Source organism: Clytia hemisphaerica, unplaced genomic scaffold (assembly GCF_902728285.1).
Source record: "Clytia hemisphaerica strain Z4C2 unplaced genomic scaffold, Clytia hemisphaerica genome assembly, whole genome shotgun sequence".
NCBI lineage: Eukaryota > Metazoa > Cnidaria > Hydrozoa > Leptothecata > Clytiidae > Clytia > Clytia hemisphaerica.
Genome location: NW_027103962.1, coordinates 1,502,640 through 1,521,279, shown reverse-complemented (window position 1 = coordinate 1,521,279; position 18,640 = coordinate 1,502,640). Strand labels below are relative to the sequence as shown.

Below are 18,640 nucleotides of genomic sequence, written 5' to 3'. Positions count from 1 at the left end.
TTTTCCAGAGTAGTAAGCTCTCACATTAAGTAAAAGTCACACTTGAATCAAGAGTTTTGCTTGTTTGAATGTATTGATTGATTGGAGATTGAATGAATGGTGACAAGTTTTTTTTACTATTGAATGAATGACTATTTCTTGCTATCTAACTACCGGACCATCTGGGTGTTGAACCCCTTGAGAAAAACTATAAAATCTCAGACCCTTCAAAAAGCAAATCAGTTCATGTGTTAAATTGATTCTGGACACAACTCATAGATTATCTTTTGGCGCTGGTACATTTATTTGAAGAGTGGAATCATTGAACTTTTATCTTTAGAGATTGAAAACATTTCTAATTTTTATTGTTCTGGTAAAATTCTGAAGCTGTATCGTGGTGTTCACAACTATTGGAAGACCTTGAACTCAAAAACTGTTAACAATAAAGTTCAAATTCATAAAAATTTGCTTTACTGGCTTGCTTGAAATTTATTCGACTCTTGTCACGTGGTTCAAAAATGGGCCAATCAAATCGCAAGTTACCACCAACACAATTGGAAGACTTGACCAGGAAGACAACTTTCTCACGTGAAGAATTGAAAAGTTGGTATGAGAAGTTTATGAAGGATTATCCAAATGGTTTTATGAGTCAAAAACAATTTTTGAAAGTTTATCAAGATTATTACAAGAAAGGTGACCCGTCTGGTTTCTCAGAGCATGTGTTCAGAGTGTTTGATGCCAACAATGATGGAAAAATTGGTAAGTTTCTTTCGTTTTACGGTTTACTTACCTAAAGGGAAAAGATTTAGTTCCCGCCAAATTTTAATTATTGACATTGTCATTCCCCAAAATTGTGCTATTTTTCGGCTATCCCCCAAATCAGATTCCCGCAAAAACTTCTTACTTTAAAGTTTATTCATCGAACTTTATAGCTACCGTTATGACGTGAAGATTGCCAATGTCTCGAAATGATAGACTGGGCTTTTTAGTTTTTTGTTGATTCTTCCTTCACAGAATTATTTGCAAAATCCACTCAAGTCCTTATTTTAGAGTTTGGTGAGTAAATCCCGATGTTAAGGCCAATCAACCTCGTCTCCGTGTATCCCAGGCTTTATTTACGTTACTGATGGGTGCCAGAGATTCTGGAGCTATCAGTAAGCATAAAAAGGCAATTAATAGGCAGGAAACAAGGCAAAAGGGCGCTGCAATCGCTTCTTTAGCTCCAGTGCTTTTTTCGTGTTTGGAGAAAAGATTATGTCATACAGACTAACTTTCCCCCAAACGCGAGACTTCAGTAAAGAAATTTTCCCCATTGGGGTTCGTTGGGGTTAACAGGGTTAAAGTGAGGTTCCTTTCTGTCCCGGGTGGTGCACCTAGGCAAATGTATGACATGTGAGAACACCTGTTTTTATGATAGTCGTGACTTATTTTTCCTCGATAACTATCTTCGAATGACAAAATTTTTTCCTTCCTCGATCTAATATTTTCTCTTTCACAATCATTCAAATTCAGAAAACAGAAATATTATCTGTTGCTTTGAACGAAACTTTTTCGTAATAAAAATGCTCTGATAATCAAACCGCACCTCGCGACTCTTTCTTTAGACTTTCTCTTGTTAGACGTTTTTTATCTTCACCCATAATTCTTATCACCTATATCATATATCAAAATCTGTTATCCTATGTCGCTATGTGACTATAGACAAACAAAGAGGACCTTGAAATTTGGGGGGAAAACCTCTGAAACCAGACATGCTAGATGAAAAACTGACCGCACCCAAAACTTAACTTACCAACATGAGCTAAGTTTTTTAATACTTACTGGGTTTTTATCCGTTATACAATTTTTCTGTCGTCCAGAAATTCTGATTCAAGCAAGACCTTATTCAAATAGAGCATCAAAACAAAATAGACCTTCCCAAACGGACCCTATCGTGACCTTGTTTGCCTTAGCCAAAGTCGAGAAATTTTCATTTGAAGTTAATGCATGTGAATCCTTTTTTTTCGGTACCTGTCTTATTAAGAATGTATTTTAAACACCCCCTTTTCCCAGACCCGGGGGAATTTTTTCAGCCAGTGGAGATAAAAATAACGGACTAAAACTCGATGGGGATTGATATTCCCATAGTTTTTATGGCTGGGGATTTCAATTCTTTTGTTTTCAAATCAGAAAATTCAATAGGGGATGGGAAAAATAGCATAATGTTTTGCAGTGAGGATTGGTTTGTTTGATTATGTTCAGTGGGGACAAAAATTGGAGGATAATTTTCAATCGGAGACGATCTTTTTCAAGTGGGAAGGGGTCCAAGTGGGTCTGTGAGAAGGGAGTATTTTAATGCTACAACCCTTTATAACACTTTAGAGATTATCATCCTTGGTTATTGTGTATGAGACCAGGGCTCGATTCCAAGTCAACTCCAAAGGCAGTGATCTGAGGAGTTTATCATAGACTACTTGTAATGAGGTCAAGCACTAAGCTTTATATAAAACCTGGCGGCAGTTTTTAATCCCAAAAATCTTTGATCGAAGTTTTTTTTAAAGTAGTACCCTAATGGTAGCACTACTCAATAGTGGTGTAAAACTTTTCCTACTTTTCCTTCTTGAACACTTGAGATGTAGCGCCGCTTGACGTTAAAGTCTCAACACTACAATGGTCTCTTTGCAAGTACCAGCTCCAAAAAAACTCCGATAAAAATGGCAGATCTAGGATTTACGAAGGTCAGTGAAGTCAAGTGATGGTTTGTGTGAATAATTTATATTTTTGTATGTCCCATTGTTTAATCCATAGATTTTCGCGAGTTCATTTGCTCCCTTTCAATGACAACTCGAGGATCAATCGATGATAAACTCCGATGGGCTTTTCACATTTACGATGTTAACGGAGACGGTCGTGTGTCTATCAACGAAGTTTCATCGATTGTGAAAAGTGTTCAAGCTCTGGCAAATGTCCATGACAGTAATTTGAGTGAGGAAAAACTTCAACAATATTTTGGAAAATGCGATAAAAACTCGGATGGAACTTTAACTGTTGAAGAATTTGTTAGAGGGTCACGTCAAAATCCGTTGTTCATGAAATTGCTTATTGATTATATTCAGTAGTATGTAATTATTGAATCCCAATTTTTTGTAATACTAGCAGACGCCTAGCAAATCACCGCTAGATTCAATCATCTCGTTTTAAAAGTCAGTCAAGAGAGATGGTGCAGTAGACAATCCCGAGGCATTGTAAGTAGTTTTAGGAGCTGGCTATAACGCTTTGGAAAATATTTTTCATAAAATTTTGTTTGCTTACCTACCGAGATAGATGTTAAGTGAGGAACCTTCAAACATCTGGTTTTTGGTGATCTGAAAAAAACACCTACTTATAGCGTGTAACGTCTTTTTAATGCAGCTGAAAAGTTCTAATAGGGAAGCTGTGCCACAGCCTTACTGAGAGTAATATTGATGTCCCATTGGGTGAAAAGCTTTCTTTCCGAAATTTGCAAAATTTGAAAATCTCATGTTCCCAGGAATTTCCAATATTCAAAGTGACCCTTTTTATCGATATCATCAGAAAGGCCTGAAATATATTGCTTATTGACTTTGTCTATTAGTTTCTCGGATCGTAACAGGCCCTTTGGTCGGCTAAATGATATATAACTCCGGCTCCTTTCATTGAATATCACTTACCTCGAGCGAGTTAATAAATCGCAATAACTAATGAATAGCCACAAAATATCTGTTTTTTGTTTCATGATTTTGGGTAAACTCGAACCCAGTCGCTTAGTCTGCTCTTTTATGATTTCGATAGAGCTAAATGTCCAAGTGAAATCAAAAGAGTTGTTCTGGGTACAAGTTTGAGGCTCAGTTATTGAAAACAAACATATGAAGATTTTTATTCAGATTCAATTGAATTTGTTCTCAGTTTTATTTCAAAAGTTATTAGTGTATCAATAATGACTCGCTATAAAAATTGGGCTTCCCCGGAAAGAAACCGTATACCCCCTGTTAAGGAGGTCCATTTCCGTTCGGGTAAGGTTTGATATATGGCGGAATTCCATAGGGAGATACAAAAATCTGCCAAAAATAACTGGAATTCCATGGGGGTAGCTTTTTAAATCCTACTAAATTTCAGAATTCCAGAGGGGCTTAAACCTGAAATTGCCTAGAATTTCAGGGAGTTACAGTATTTCCAGCCACAGAGGGATGGACCTCCTTAACAGAATGTGTACGTGTTTTTTCTGGAAAAGCCCAATAATGTATCTGTATAGTTTGTAATATAAAGTTTTGTGTAATTTCAAATTATTCAAAAATAATCTATATTAATGGTTGGGTTTGTACAGACCTTTTGTTGTTATACGTATCATCTAATATGTTATTTATTTACATTCTCATTACTCTACAGTAGACATTTTGAAAGGTGCTTTTACACACACCAACTATACCCCTGTGTCACAGACCCGCAGGGAGCCCAGCCCCACTGGGAAAATACCATTGCCACTGAATTTTTTGGACCTACCTCCGGGTAACCCGGTGGAGGTCGTAAAATTAACCTGTGTTCATTCGTCCGTTCGTCCGTCCGTCCGTTCGTTCGTCTGTTACCAGCTTTTCTCGAGATTAGCTCATTAGTTTTTTCTGATTTTTGGCACAAAGCCGGAAAAAACTGTTTTTTTGGCATTTTCTCGAAATTTTATCTTTAGTTTTTTCTGATTTTTTGCTCAAAGATGCGTATTAACAATGCCCAAAACATGGCCGAGTCCGATTTTTGAGAAAAAATTGCCGGAAATCGCCGTTTTTCTAGATTTTCATTGGACTTTTTCCTTATAATTGGTTTTTTCAAAAACATTATTAATAATAGCAATGCCCACCATCAAGCACGTTTCTTGAATTTCTCGAGCTGTACTTTATATTTTTTCATGAAATTTTGAAAATGATAATACCTAAAATGTGACGGAGCCCGATTTTCGAAAAACATTTTTTTCCGGCCGAAAATGCCGGAAATATGCCGGCATACCGGTTTTTTGACATTTTCTCAAATTTTTCATCCTTAGTTTTTTTCTGATTTTTTGCAGAAAGATACGTATTCGCAATGCTCAAAACATGGCCGAGTTCGATTTTTGAGAAAATTTTTTTTCCGGTTAAAAATGCCGGAAATCGCTGTTTTTGCGGATTTTCATTGGATTTTTTCCTTATATTTCTATGTTTTTTCACACAAAAACATTATTGATGACAATGCTCACCATCAAGCATGATTCAATTGTCAATAAAACTGATTTTTGCGACCAGAACTTTCTATTTATTTTTTCCCTACAACCCTTCCCTCTCCCCCCATCAACAATCAATGATGAAATCTATTGCATTATGCATTTTCGCTAAACGCTATATTTTCTGACTGATTTTTTTCATTTTTCTCCTCGCATTGCTATCTAACTTTCATCATCAGGTAGGTCCATTCACCATCTAGCTTGTTAACCTTGGAACAAAGAACAAAGGAATTTCTATCCCCATTGGGATTTCAATAATAATTTTTATCACCACTGAGAAGAAATGTTCCACCGGGGCTGTGAGACAGGGGCTGTGGTCCAGCAACTATACTGGCCGACACGGAATTCAGGAAAAATCCAAGCCAAATCTATCTAAAAATCCTGCAAAAACAGTTATTTACACTGGCGGATTTAAGACAATAGAGCAACTATGTCAGTAACATGCGAAGGAGTGTGAAGGAGTGCAACGCTCGTTGAAAGACAATAAAATTACAATTACAAATCTCTTCTTCTGATAAGTTCGACGTGGTCTAAAATCGCCTATGATTCATAGAATGAGGATTTTTACATCAAGGACTTTTGAACTGGAGAATCAGTTTCATTTGTAGACTGTACTCAAAAAATGGCCGACAAACTTGGCGCTTGTAAAGCACATCCATGTAATCTGTATCTGAAAACTTAGACTATGCTATAGTCTAGGACAAATCACTATCTGAGAAATAAGCCCAAAGCCGAAGAAAATTCGCAAACAGGTTTTTTTGCCGAAAAGAGTTTACAGTCGGTACAGTTTGCCAGTCCTCGAAATTTCCCGCCGAATTTTTCCCCGAATACCGCCATAACGCCATACCGCCATAACGCCATACCGCCATATTTCCCGCCTCTACTATAACTGTAACGGACGATAACATCGTCTCGGCATCGTCTACTGAAAGCTTAACTCGCTGGCCAAGTGTTGTTCTCCTTTTATGCTCTTACTCTCGTGATTTGGTCCACTGGGAAAGATTGTTTTCCAATTATCGTATTAAAGTCCGTAGTCTTTTTGAGGGTGTGTTAAAAAATTCAGGTACATCTCGGATGGGCAAATTGACTTTTCAAACAGCGATTTTCCTTCGTGTATATGGTCGGAATCATGTACATGGTCAAGGCAAGAGCAGCCAACGGCTAGAAATTATCTGGTTTTTTAAAACCAAATTATCTGTTCTGATTTGCAATTTTCTCTGGGAAATCCGTTCTGTTCTTGCCATACTCTTGGATAAACTTATTACTTACTGTATCTGTTTTTGAAAAAAAATTAGGTTCCTGGAAATTTAAATCTGTTCCGAGTTAGAATTATGTTACTGGAAAAATTCATCTATTCTGTGTTGTTATGTTCTTTAATTGAGTGCCCTGGATTCTTGAGACAAGGGGCATCTGAGAGGTCTGCTGGAAAAGTAAATGTTATTTTATTAAAATTCACTGCTCATGGATTTTCATTTTCTTTTAGTGCTAAAAAGATAAGCTGACTCCTTGATTTTACTCCAAAATTCCTTCTCCTGGGAAAAAAGAAGGCATATTTTGAGAAATTCCGCGGCTGGATGCTGCTGCCGGGGGACTTTTTAACTTAAATCTTAATTTTACAGTCAAAAATACTTAATAACTCATTCCGGTGAAAAGTAAGTTGTATTTCGTCAGCCCAATTTTCTGGATGGTCTTACACGTTTTTTTATAAGAACATCTAAAGTTTTCGAAGCCCTTCGAATGTTCTTATTTTTTTCAGTTTTAAGCCTAAAAATGTTCTTAAAAATTTCCTTGTCACTATTTTGTGAATATTTTTGTTCGATTACCATTGGGTTTGTCCAAAAGGCCTTAAAATATTCTTAACTTATTCTTAGTATTTGTGCTATCGAAGCTTTATATAGTTTGTTCTTATGAAAAAACTTTTATTCCCAGTCAAAATTTACAAGTCACCTGGCACTGCACTGGCGGATTTAAGACAATAGAGTAAACACGTTGGAAACATGCAAAGGAGTGCAAAGGAGTGCAACGCTCGTTAAAAGACAGAATCTACAATTACAAATCTCTTCCTCTGATAAGTTCGACATGGTCTAAAACCGCCTATGGGTACTGAACTCTGGTGATTCAAAATCTTGAAATTTTTTAAACTTATACATCCACAGACAGTGGAGTCTCCATAACTCGAGCCCACACGGGAACATAGTTTTATTCGAGTTATGGGATCAGACCCTTTAAACATCTGTATATTAGCATAGCAATTCCAAATTAAAAAGAATTTAGTATATCGTGCCCTTGTGTGCGATCAAGGTTTAATTTGGTTACTGTTGCAATTAACGGTGTATTATTTAAAGCAGTGCTAATGACAATTTTATATTTGCTTGATGAGCAGATTAAAGGGTTACGTTATCATGTTCAACGCGTGCCACATTACACCGCACTGAAGCTTTAATTAATAAATGCTTTTTTTAAGAGAACAAGTAAAAATGTCGGTCCCAATGTTCATCATTTTTTCGAGATTTGCTAATTCTTATATTCACAATACTCTAAGTTTATTCACCTTCAAAGCCATTAGTATATTATGTTATAACTTTTCTGAGGTTAGTTCTTAATTTCTTTTCAAAGGTTTGTTTTAAAATTTTGGTCTCTTGTTCTCATAAAATTGTTCTTATAATAAATGAGCATTTTCGTACTTCTGTATCTTGTAGCAAGCGCACAAAACATCAAAATTGCATCCAATTAACGTCCTTGGTTTACATTCTTCTAACGTTAAATGAAGATTTAAACGACGTAGTCATAGTTCATACACGTTTTTTTTTCATAAGAACATCCAAAAATTTTGAAGCCTTGGGATGTTTTTAACTTTTCGAGTTTTCAGCCTAAAATTGTTCTTACATGTTCTTATTTTCGCCATTTTTTGAGTAATTTTGCCTATGAAATTCGCTGTTCTAGAGTCGGCAAAGCTTTAAAATGTTCTTAACTTGTTCTTAACATTTTGACCATCGAAACCTTATGTTCTTATATAGTTTGTTCTTATAAAAAACGTGTAGTTAGTCTTTGCGTTCAAAGGTCATAGAAAATTAAATTCATTTTGTTAGGTTGTCACAGAGATATATCCCGCACCCCTAGGTGTTTTGAAATTTCGGTGTTTTTTTTTGCCTGAAACTCTTTGCCGTTTTGGACGAAATGAGCCCTATGGATTGATATGTAGCTTGGTGCGATTTGGAAACCAAGCAGAGGCCTAAAGTTCTTAGAATCACTTCTTTTACTTCTTTATCATGGGTGCTTAGCTTGCTGGATAAATAATAACTCCGAGATGAGATTTTAAGATTTGATTTCACTCTAGACCACGCTATATCACATTAGTGGTTTTAAATAATACGCACAGAAACCCAGGGGGTACTAAGTTTGCGATGCCGATAGGTATGTCAGTTCCAAACTTGAAAAATTGACCCTTTAAAATCGAATTTTGAAAATTTTGTTACCTTGCCTTACTTTCAGCAAAAACTTTTTAACTTTTATCCAAAATTTTACGAAAATTGACGACCCTGCGTGGGAGTCGATTGTTGATCTTTCGCAATTTTGGGACCCTTTCAGAAAAACAATTGGCGATTTATGGTTTTTCTACCCCTTTAAGATACTTTTGAGGGTGTAAGAAAGGGACCCTAATGGCTTGCGTATAACCGACACCCATTTAGCCTCCCCTGGGACAGAAACTGAAAAAATGTTGAACTTTGAATTATTTTTGATAATTTTTAATAATAATATACTTTTCTAAAATAATAATAGTATCTTAATCTCTTCTGTCACAAAAAATATATTTTGCTTTTATTTTACAAAAAAAAATCCTTTTTATTCCAGACTTTACTTAATTACGGGTCTAATGCACAAAAAAATTTATTGTTTTACAAGCAAAATAAGGCGTCACTTAAAACGTAAAAGTCCTAGAGTTAAGTACTGAATGATTATGATAGGCTGAGATATATTTCACAAAATGATCCACAAATATATATTTTTTATAGGAGCAGTTTCATAAAACGGTTGATAGGAACGATCTCTTGCTAGGCTTGTCTTTGATACCTAAAGGCTTTTGATTACTTTTACGTACTTTTCCGAGTAGGTTTTTTGATTAAAAATATCCGAAAAATAATCTTCTAGCTAACGGGTGGTATCCAATCATAGGGCTATTTGAATGGTGGCGAAATCTTGAGTAATTTGCTCTTTCCCTTTTCAGGAATCCAAAATTCGCTGGCGTAAATTTTGTGAGACTCCTCAAAATCCGCTACAGTAAGTAATCAAGCATAAATAAATAAACTTCACTTTAAAATCTGTTTTTCTTTTCAAAAAAAAATAAAAGTCGTAATAAAATATAAATACTGGCAGGAACTTGGCGACTTTTTTCTTTCTTTATAAATATATTACAAAAAAACAACACTCAGAAAGAGGTATTTCACTTTTCGTTTTCTAGTCATTTAAAAATACACATTGGTTGTCTTTGAGGAAAAATCCAGACGCCTTTGATTGTGATCAATTTTCAGCAATCCAAGGTAATATAGTTTCTATGAGAATGTCATTATTATGTCGCAGGATTTTTCCAAAGGCAACCAATGTTTTAGATACTAGATTTTTAGGGGGAAAATGCATTAAAAAGATATAAAACTATTGCCATTAGAAAAGCTATAGAGAGATTTTTCCATAACACCTTGTCCTTATTAAAGTTAAGTACCAATCTTTAAACATTTCGCTCCTCTCATTTTCTGATAGAAGTGTCCTCAAATCTAGCTTCTTCCTTTTCGTTAACAATTTCTCCTTTAGCCAGTCCTCAGTGCATTTTTTAAAACGATGGCTATTGTTTTCGATTTTGGTACTGCCAAGAATCTTTCTTGTATTTTTTAAAATTTGACTATAATCTTTAGCATCCAAGCCAATTTGTCCTGTACTATTATTACTACTTTGATTATTAGCTGCTTCACTTGATTTCAAGTTCTTTGTTTTTTGTTCTTCATTAAATGAAGAAAAGAATGAGGTGTAAAATTCCATTGCGTCTTTCTTGGATTTGATTTGAGTATTAGCACCACTACTGGCACCCGTTTCGCCTTCAATAGTTTCTAAGTTGCTTCCTCCACTTTTACTGCCAAAACCAAAACGTTTTCCTAAAGAACCGAATGCATTTTTTGATCTCTTAGTAGGTATACCGCCTCCGGCGCCCGGTATTCCGCCTCCAGCGCCCGTATTAGTCCTTTTTGTTTTCATACTTGTCTGACGCCTCCATCCAAACGTTGGCCCACTACCAAATGGCAAAGTCCTCGCAAGATGTACCAAATAAAGTAGATAGATTAATGTGCCGTGTATTCTCATCCTATATTTTCTATATTAAAAAAGTTTCTAAAATTTCAATCGATATTCATAAGAATTCAACCATCCAAAATGAAACCAAACAATAAATCTACTTTGAAGAGCAGAAAAAAACCAAAAAACAAAAACAATTCTCTTTCTCTCCTTATCGTTGTCCAATTTACTTTCCGATTGCAGCTCGTTTGATTCTTGTTGCACGTGGGGTTGTAATAATGCACAAATTTGAAGACCAGATTTCAACAAAATGTAAACAAATTGGATTAAAGACACCCTCTGTTCGATGTCAATGCAATTAAGGTATGCGTTTAATTCGTTACTTTTTCTGTGTCGTTTTTTTGTCCAATCTGCTTTTCTTCTACCTCTTTTGTTGTGTTTTGTGTTGTATTTTTGTATCGAGTTAACCAAATCTTATATTCGTTTTGTGTGTAATGCAACTTGACGGAGAATGTAATGTCGTTCAATGAAGTGTAATTTTTTTTATGTGACACTAAAATGGAAAAAAAAATAATTGGAAAAATATTAATAAGTAGATCAATTTTGTGGTCAGATTCCACTACAATAGATTGAAAGACCCTACTTTTACTTAATGGGTCATAATTGATTCCACAGTAAGATCCTTATTATGTTGCAGACTACAAGACGACTTTTCATGTTCTTTTTGGCAGGGGGTAAACTTCTTTCAACCATTAAAGCTACTGTAGGCAAGGTTCGATAACTTATCACCCGATCCCTATATTTCCACAATTGTTTTGTTTTGTGGAAGATTCCTGTACTCAAGAATTTCATTGAATTCAATAAGATCTTTTAAAATTAATAAATTTATCATTAAATTTATCATTAAAGTATCCAGGTGCCTCCAAAATTGGCTATTTTACAAAATTCGCCGCGTTTGTCCATCCCTTAAGCTAGAGCTGAAGACCAGAGAAGTAACATCCTCGTGTACTGTACATGTTTCATTTTCTGGCTTTTAAGCACACAAAATATATCTCTATTTTATCACGACATTTTGATAAAACACACTGACATTTGTAACCAACCCTTTACTCAATTCGTTCCATCACTACAACTAAAAATCCACCATCTCAGTCACTTGCCTCAAGTCTCATCGAGTATTATTGACAAGATTTTACTTAGTGTCAATACTTGAAAAAAGACGTAAACATTTCTACGTCCTGTCGACACCTTTTGAGTTGATTTTCTATAGAAAATAAACCAAGGAATTAAAGACAAAGTATTTTTGAATGTGTTAATCCCTATCCACTTTTTTTTCCAATACCACAGACATACCATTTTTAGAGTGCAGGATACAAAAAAAGACAACGTAACGTACAACTATCCTTTTCCTTCGTTCGTGCAAACTTTTCACTGATATCTTTCCATTCCTTTAGGTTTATAAACAGGTTGAATGTTAAGAATTTTCTAAACTACTGGTGAAGTAATTAAAAAATGAATCTGCTAACTTGAAATATTGCAATTTTAGGCCCACTTAAAATACACCAATGCATATTTGAAAAGAAAACTCTAAAATTAATAGTGATATTATTTTTACCATTTTCAAAATTTACTCCTTGAAGGCTATGTTTCCATATTTTCCAGCAATATTTATAAATTACCACTGTAATCGAAACAGCAAAAACATATTCCACTATGCTCTCCACCAACCCATGTGGCCTTCAAGAGAAAAGAGAAATATCTAATTGCTTGCCAATAGAAAACGTTTGTTCAATGTGCTTGTGCGATATGACCCCCTTTAAGTACAATATTTGTCTATTACAAGAGCTATTCAACATATCATCGGTATGCCCTTTTTTCCCTCTGAAAATTGACTCGGACAACACAAACATAAATAGATAATACAAAGAAAAGAAAAACAAAAAAAAACGGTGTTTTTAAAGCACCTTCATACAACAACTGAATTGGAAATGCCAAATGAATGAACTCATCAAGCTTTATCATCATCATTCAATATAATAAACCTCTGACCAAGCAGAAAAAACGACTTTAAGCAAGGGGAGTAGTTAACACAAAGTAAGCCATTGCTTTAACTCCTTTATTTAGTTTTGATTGTTGTTATAATTCATACATTTAGAATCATCGTTGTTGCTATCTTCGTCGTTAGTCCGTTGTTTTCGTATACTACTGGTGAAGTAATGCCGCTATGTAATAAGTATTTAGTTTTAGCAGATTACGAAGGGATTAGAAACATACTGTTAATATCCCTATACTATTGCCTATGCTACTTTCTTTCTGTATAAGAAAAATACAACCGCCTGTAATACTTCCAGGTTTAAATGATGCAATAGGTCCTTATATTCCCTGGGGACGGAATTGAGTAGATGCACATGTGAAAAGTTAAACGGTCTTAAAGTAGCAATGCTTCAAAGATTTGATTTTGCTTGAATTTTTGTTCTTTTTTAAAGCATTTTGAGACGTGGTTGTTCTTAAAAGAAATGGAGCATTTTAAGGGGCTTAATAATCACGATGATGCTGCTATCGAGTATGTAATAACATCTTAAATATATACTGAAAAGAAAAATTCCTGAATTACTATAATTTGCCATCATCTACTTTTCAAAAATGGTCGGTGAATAGGGATTTTGAGTGAGCTTTATTTAATGTGCTAAACTCCTAATCTATGAATGAATTTTTTCTAGATTTGATATTTGTTTTTAGCAATTGGTGTCCAGACGATGACGTTATCTATAAATCCTTCTTAACATGACGAAATCTTTTTCTTTTAAATTGATAAACTACTTTAAAATCAATTTGAAGATTTTAACGCCCGCCATTAGAGGAAGTAAAATTTATGAGGAATTTCAACCTTAGATCATTTTGATTGATTGAATTCAATTTACTTTGCAATTAATACTTGATTTTGAGTATCAACCTTAGATGGGATTGCAATTAACAGTTGATATTGATTAGTTTTGAGCCAAGTACACATTGTACTAGAATACCACTTTGCATCAACTTTAAAGAAAAGAAACATAAACATAAACATTTACGCGGTAATTTTGTCTTCATCAACATCATCTGAAATTTATCAATGGATTTAATGTCTGTATATCTCCACCTTTACTAATGTCCCCCTTTCAGCAATTTAATCTTCTTTTCGAAAGTGTAAACCGACCTTTAAGTTTCCTTTGAAGGGTCTTACATAAGAGACCCAGCAAGTCAAGTTCTCTAGCGACTTTATTATAACCTTCATAACATAAATTAAAATCTTGACTCTGTTCTACCGAACTTGGACTAATTTTTTAAAGTTAGGTCAATTTCAAATTTTGGAATATTCTACAAATTTCTCCTATTGACCGATCACACTTAGCCAATTGACATTTTTAAAATTCTTAGATCAAATATTTAGTCATTGACCCACATACCCTTGAACTATCCTTCCGAAAATCTCTTAAAGAAAAGACACTATTTAAATATAAATACAAGAAGAGAAACAATGCAACCATCCCATTGGTGGATGATGTTGTAGAAATTTGAGATTTTGAAACTCATTAAATAATAATACAAATTTGAGACAATCAAAATAGAAAAAAAATCAGCAAAAAGCGCAAAAATTCAAGCATTTTACGAGTCAAAACGATGATGCAATATATGTTGACCAAATTTATTGTCTCCTATTTTAAAAGGGGTTGTTTTTTGCTTATAGAACGAATTTGCGGTTTTTTCATCCTCTAGTTTTATGTTGTTGTTTTTATTTAGTAGTCGCTACATTCTTAGGTACATTGAGAACGACATATTAAGCTACCAATTTAAAATTGTTAACTTCGGGACATTTATGATTCATTGCGGGTTGAATATCTAACCTAATAGTGAATTTTATGTCGGTCTTTGACTAAAATTGACGACCCGCGTTTTATTATACTACGCAAATATTGATCTTGACTAGCACGAGACATCAAGTACATTCTAAGCTACCTGTTGATAATAGTAATTTTCTACGACCAAGCTGGCATCCAGCGTTGTTTCAACGTTTATATCATGTTCACAACGTTAATATACGTTGGATAATCGTTGAAAGAACGTTTTGTGCCAGCTGTGAAAGTTGAGCTTCCATAACTCGAACGTCAATGGGGCACTGTTCGAATTAAGGAGATTCAGATTTGTAGAGAGCCGAATAAAGATGGTCTCAAGGGACCAGAAGAACGCGTTCAAATATATAAAGACATTGGAATTATGGACAGTATAGATTAACATTTTCTCTAACTAGTCCTTTTCCGCCAAGAAATTAACTCTGTGGTTTTCTTTGACACGAAAAGGAAAGTGTCTCGTGCCACTGTCAATTAAATCAGAGTCGGCTTTCTCTTTGATGTTACATCGCGGAGAATGCAGCTTGAATTTCTTGACATTTCGAGAAGAAGTCATTGCGATGCTATTTCGCGCGCATTCGAATCTACGCCAATCAAAACGTTCGAATTCTAAAAAGACATTCGAATGTCAAAATGTCGAAATGTCAACAAAACGTTGCAATCTACATTTGAGTTTTGAAGTTCGAAGAGATCACATCATTCAAAGAAGCCTTTGATTTTATATTTCTCTTAATTTTATTTTGGAAAATTGAACTAAATTCTGTTTAGAGATTGATTTTATGTGATGTTAGGTGTACATAGAAAAATGGATATTTTTCTATGGGATGTAACTTCAGTTTTCACTGCATCTTTTTTGTCCTTCTGAATTTCGATTTTGAAGGAAACTTTTATAACTTTTAGCTTTGATCAAAAAAGTGGCAAGACGAAAGATTGGATACCATGGATTTCAAAGGAAAGTGAGTGTTTGTTTGAGAGTTTGAGAAATGCCAGAATTAGTCTAGGTAGGAGGTAAAAAGTTGTTTTTTTGTGCAAGATAGATATCTATCATTTAGATTTTCTCCCGATTTTCTGCACTTTTCGGACCTTTCGCACAAGAGTTTTTTTCTTTTTGATAAATCTCTTTTCCTGCTAATACAAAAACAGCATACATGAGTTATTTTTAAAATAAGCCAGTATTATTTTAATTTATTTTCTTTTTATCATTTACTTTTTATTAAAAATGTTCAATTTGTTTCTGCTTATTGCTAAAGTCATTCCTAATGTGCAATTTCAAACTTGACGTTAATTCTTTAGAAAAAGGAGGTACTCAAAACTTCAAGACAAAAAAGCATAGATGAAATGAATTACAACCTATAGACATCAATACATCATTTTTTGGCATTTTTCATCCTCTTTGACATGATTTAGTTGTATAATTCATTTCTGGTTCCAGTATTTTCTACTGGCCTTTTCTATTGGCAACGTCAATTTTTTTGAGCTAAAATCTTTTTTTGTCTTTTCGACAGGAGGAATCTTTAAGCATAGCTGGCATAGTGAAAATCCTTTACAACCTATCAATATTTATACATCGTTGGAAAGAGCTAGAACTGATCTTTCTTTCTATATATTTGTATAATTAAAAGGCAGATTTCTCCTACCTCTTTAAACCCTGAAAGTTTGTCAATTTTCGTTAAACATGGGAAAAACATGTCTTTTTACAGAATACTGAATCTTTTTATCAAGAATCAACTCACAAACAAATTTAGTATTGCCAGAGAGAAGAAAGATCAGACAGTTCAAATATACAAAATTTAGCATGTAAAACTTTCAAAAATCTCTAAATAATTTGAGCAACATGTGATGAAAACAGCTAAAAAATTCAAAATTCTCTTTTATTGACGTCAAAAAAGTGGCGTCAAACCCCCGGATTTGATAAACGTCAAAACGTTCGACTTGCATTCTCCGCGATGAGCCACCTATAAATCATATTCAAGTATGAAACATTGAAAAGACAATAGAAAAGGAAAATCTTGCAAGTCAGAATAGCATTTTTATCACAATAATAAAACAACAACGGTTCATAACCTCAGCTAATGAAGTTTCTTTTATGAGTTTGAATTAATTGTACTTTATTAGATTTTGATTTCCTTTTTATAAAGTGGATGGCAGGAAATCAGGAAATTTGTGTTGAAATGCCATCTATTTAGTTTTGGTTTTTTAAGACCAACATTACCAGCATTCCACTATAGATTACGTAGCCAAATTGCCGTTAGTAACTATTTTCTCATTAGCTTAAAAAACAAGTGCTTTACAATGTACATCTTTTGTTTTAAACGTTTTCTTCATTTTCATGCTTTACCTCCTTCTCTGCTCAGTGTCGGTTTTACGTTTAAAATTTGATTTAATTCAATTTTATCAAAGTTTCTTGTTATTCTAGTACATCTTGGACCATTTATTCAACAAGTGAAAATTAATTTTTCATCTTAAACTTCTTCAATTAAAACGAGTCAATTTCGTATTGAGAATAATTCGAAAAGTTTTCGAGGATTTTATTTTTTCTAACTTCTTGGTAAATCTTACACAAAAGAAGAGAAAAAAAAGTTAAAGTTAAATAGGAATAACAAAGTAAAATTAAAAGATGCTTGAATTAAACTAGATATAATATTGTCAGCAACAAACCGAAAGCTAAGTCGAGTCAACAAGTCTTGTACCAACAAAGTCAAACAATGTGTAACAAAAAAACTTAAACGATCGAAGAGAAAATGCTTTGTAAAATTGATCCCTCAAAAAATATTTAAAAAAAGAGGTTGTCCTTACAAGGAGCCAGTCGATCTAAAAACTTGAAGTGGAGCGCTCTTCCTATTTCAACGTAGGTAAAATAAGGCCCTTCTTTCATTTAAGACAATTCATGATATGCACCATTGCAATGTCTTCCGTTCCACCCAATAGCTGATTGGTTGAAAGTGACGCATTGACTGCTTTTACGTCACTTCCAACCAATGAGCTATTGGTTCCGTGACATAATGTCAAAAGACTTGCAGTGGTGCATATCATGAATACATCCTCGCTTGATAAATTTTCGAATTTTAGAAATATTGAAAGTTATATAAGAATTTGATTCCACCGACAATTCTTTTGGAAGAGCATTAAAGAATCTCCCAATTTTGTAACCTAGGAAAGATTGGTCATAGTTCTGTGTGTTGAGAGACGTTTTATGAAAACTAAACTTTGACTAATGGAAGAAAGAAGGTTTTCAGCAAAATTTATTGATTAATTTATAAGAGTTTAAACATCTAAAAGTACACGATATTTCTCATGTAATACCTATTGTTATCAAGTCATTATTTTCTTAACACCTTGTAAATTTCATTCAAAAACATACTGTAGAGTGAATCTTCTTATATCATCGACTAGCTTATACCCTTTTACTTTTGTTATGTCATAGATCCTATTGGATTATCTCAATGCGTGTGATTTATCAAGACAATCATCCAAAATTGGATTTTACTCATAATAATGCTGACATGTCAGCTATCTTTATTTGGTAAATAGCATGGAATGGGATTTATATTTGTTACAAATTTGTAAAGTTGTGAATAGAGACTTATTCGATTATTTTAGTCGTTGAGATATGTAAAAACGATAAAGTTAAATTCAGGTAGTTTCAACACTTCAAAAGCAAGTTCAGTGGCCGAACTCAAAGCATGTGATGAACAAAATCTTGATCTGACAAATGAGATTGGCTTCGTTATGGTTGAAATTTCTACATGAAATGAGTCAGTTTATTCAACAATTGGAGAGATCTTACAATAGTTTCCGAGGGCCTACTCAATATTCGTAGACAACTTTAGATTCCGTGCTTTAATCAATTTGAAAGATGGTCTAGGTAAAAAGAGGGAAAGTAAAAAGTATGACATGGGGTGCAAAAAGAAACATTTTCATTCATCACTACAAATATATACCCATTCAATTATGCAATACAAACAAACATATACCTTCTTAGACACGATTAATCGGCTAAAAACCATACCCTAAGAACCAATGGAAACACCTTAAGACGATTAAAGTCAAGATGATTTACGTACAAACCCACTTGAAAGAAGTTCTGTTTTCGAAAATTGCACGTTGCTGAAAAGGATTTCTTTATACCTGTTTTGCCTGTTTTTTTTTTTACAATTCAATTTCAACATCAACATACATGAATCAAAACAAAAACTCCAGATATTATGAGTATTAACAAAAAAATTATTATTGAAATAATGATAATTACAAT

General features: G+C 33.9%; 1 protein-coding gene and 1 long non-coding RNA gene across 2 annotated transcripts in view; both read left to right on the top strand.

Moving 5' to 3' along the window:
• The window catches only part of LOC136810253 (uncharacterized), a 59,290-nt gene that overhangs the window by 4,752 nt on the left and 35,898 nt on the right, over positions 1-18,640 (top strand). The window contains exons 2-4 of the long non-coding RNA XR_010847081.1: positions 9,447-9,499; positions 10,399-10,539; positions 10,745-10,864. This is a non-coding gene — a long non-coding RNA (uncharacterized lncRNA). The remainder of the gene's footprint in view (positions 1-9,446; positions 9,500-10,398; positions 10,540-10,744; positions 10,865-18,640) is intronic.
• On the top strand, positions 13-4,316 carry LOC136810251 (neurocalcin-like). The gene is made up of 2 exons (XM_067066823.1): positions 13-738; positions 2,767-4,316. The coding sequence occupies exons 1-2, from the start codon at positions 498-500 to the stop codon at positions 3,075-3,077; spliced, it is 552 nt and encodes a 183-aa protein (XP_066922924.1). The 5' UTR covers positions 13-497; the 3' UTR covers positions 3,078-4,316.

Excerpts from the sequence above, each read along its gene's own strand:
- LOC136810251 (XM_067066823.1), top strand. The coding sequence starts at position 498 with ATGGGCCAATCAAATCGCAAGTTACCACCAACACAATTGGAAGACTTG. Across the intron at positions 739-2,766 it reads CAACAATGATGGAAAAATTG|ATTTTCGCGAGTTCATTTGC; the intron begins GTAAGTTTCTTT and ends TTTAATCCATAG.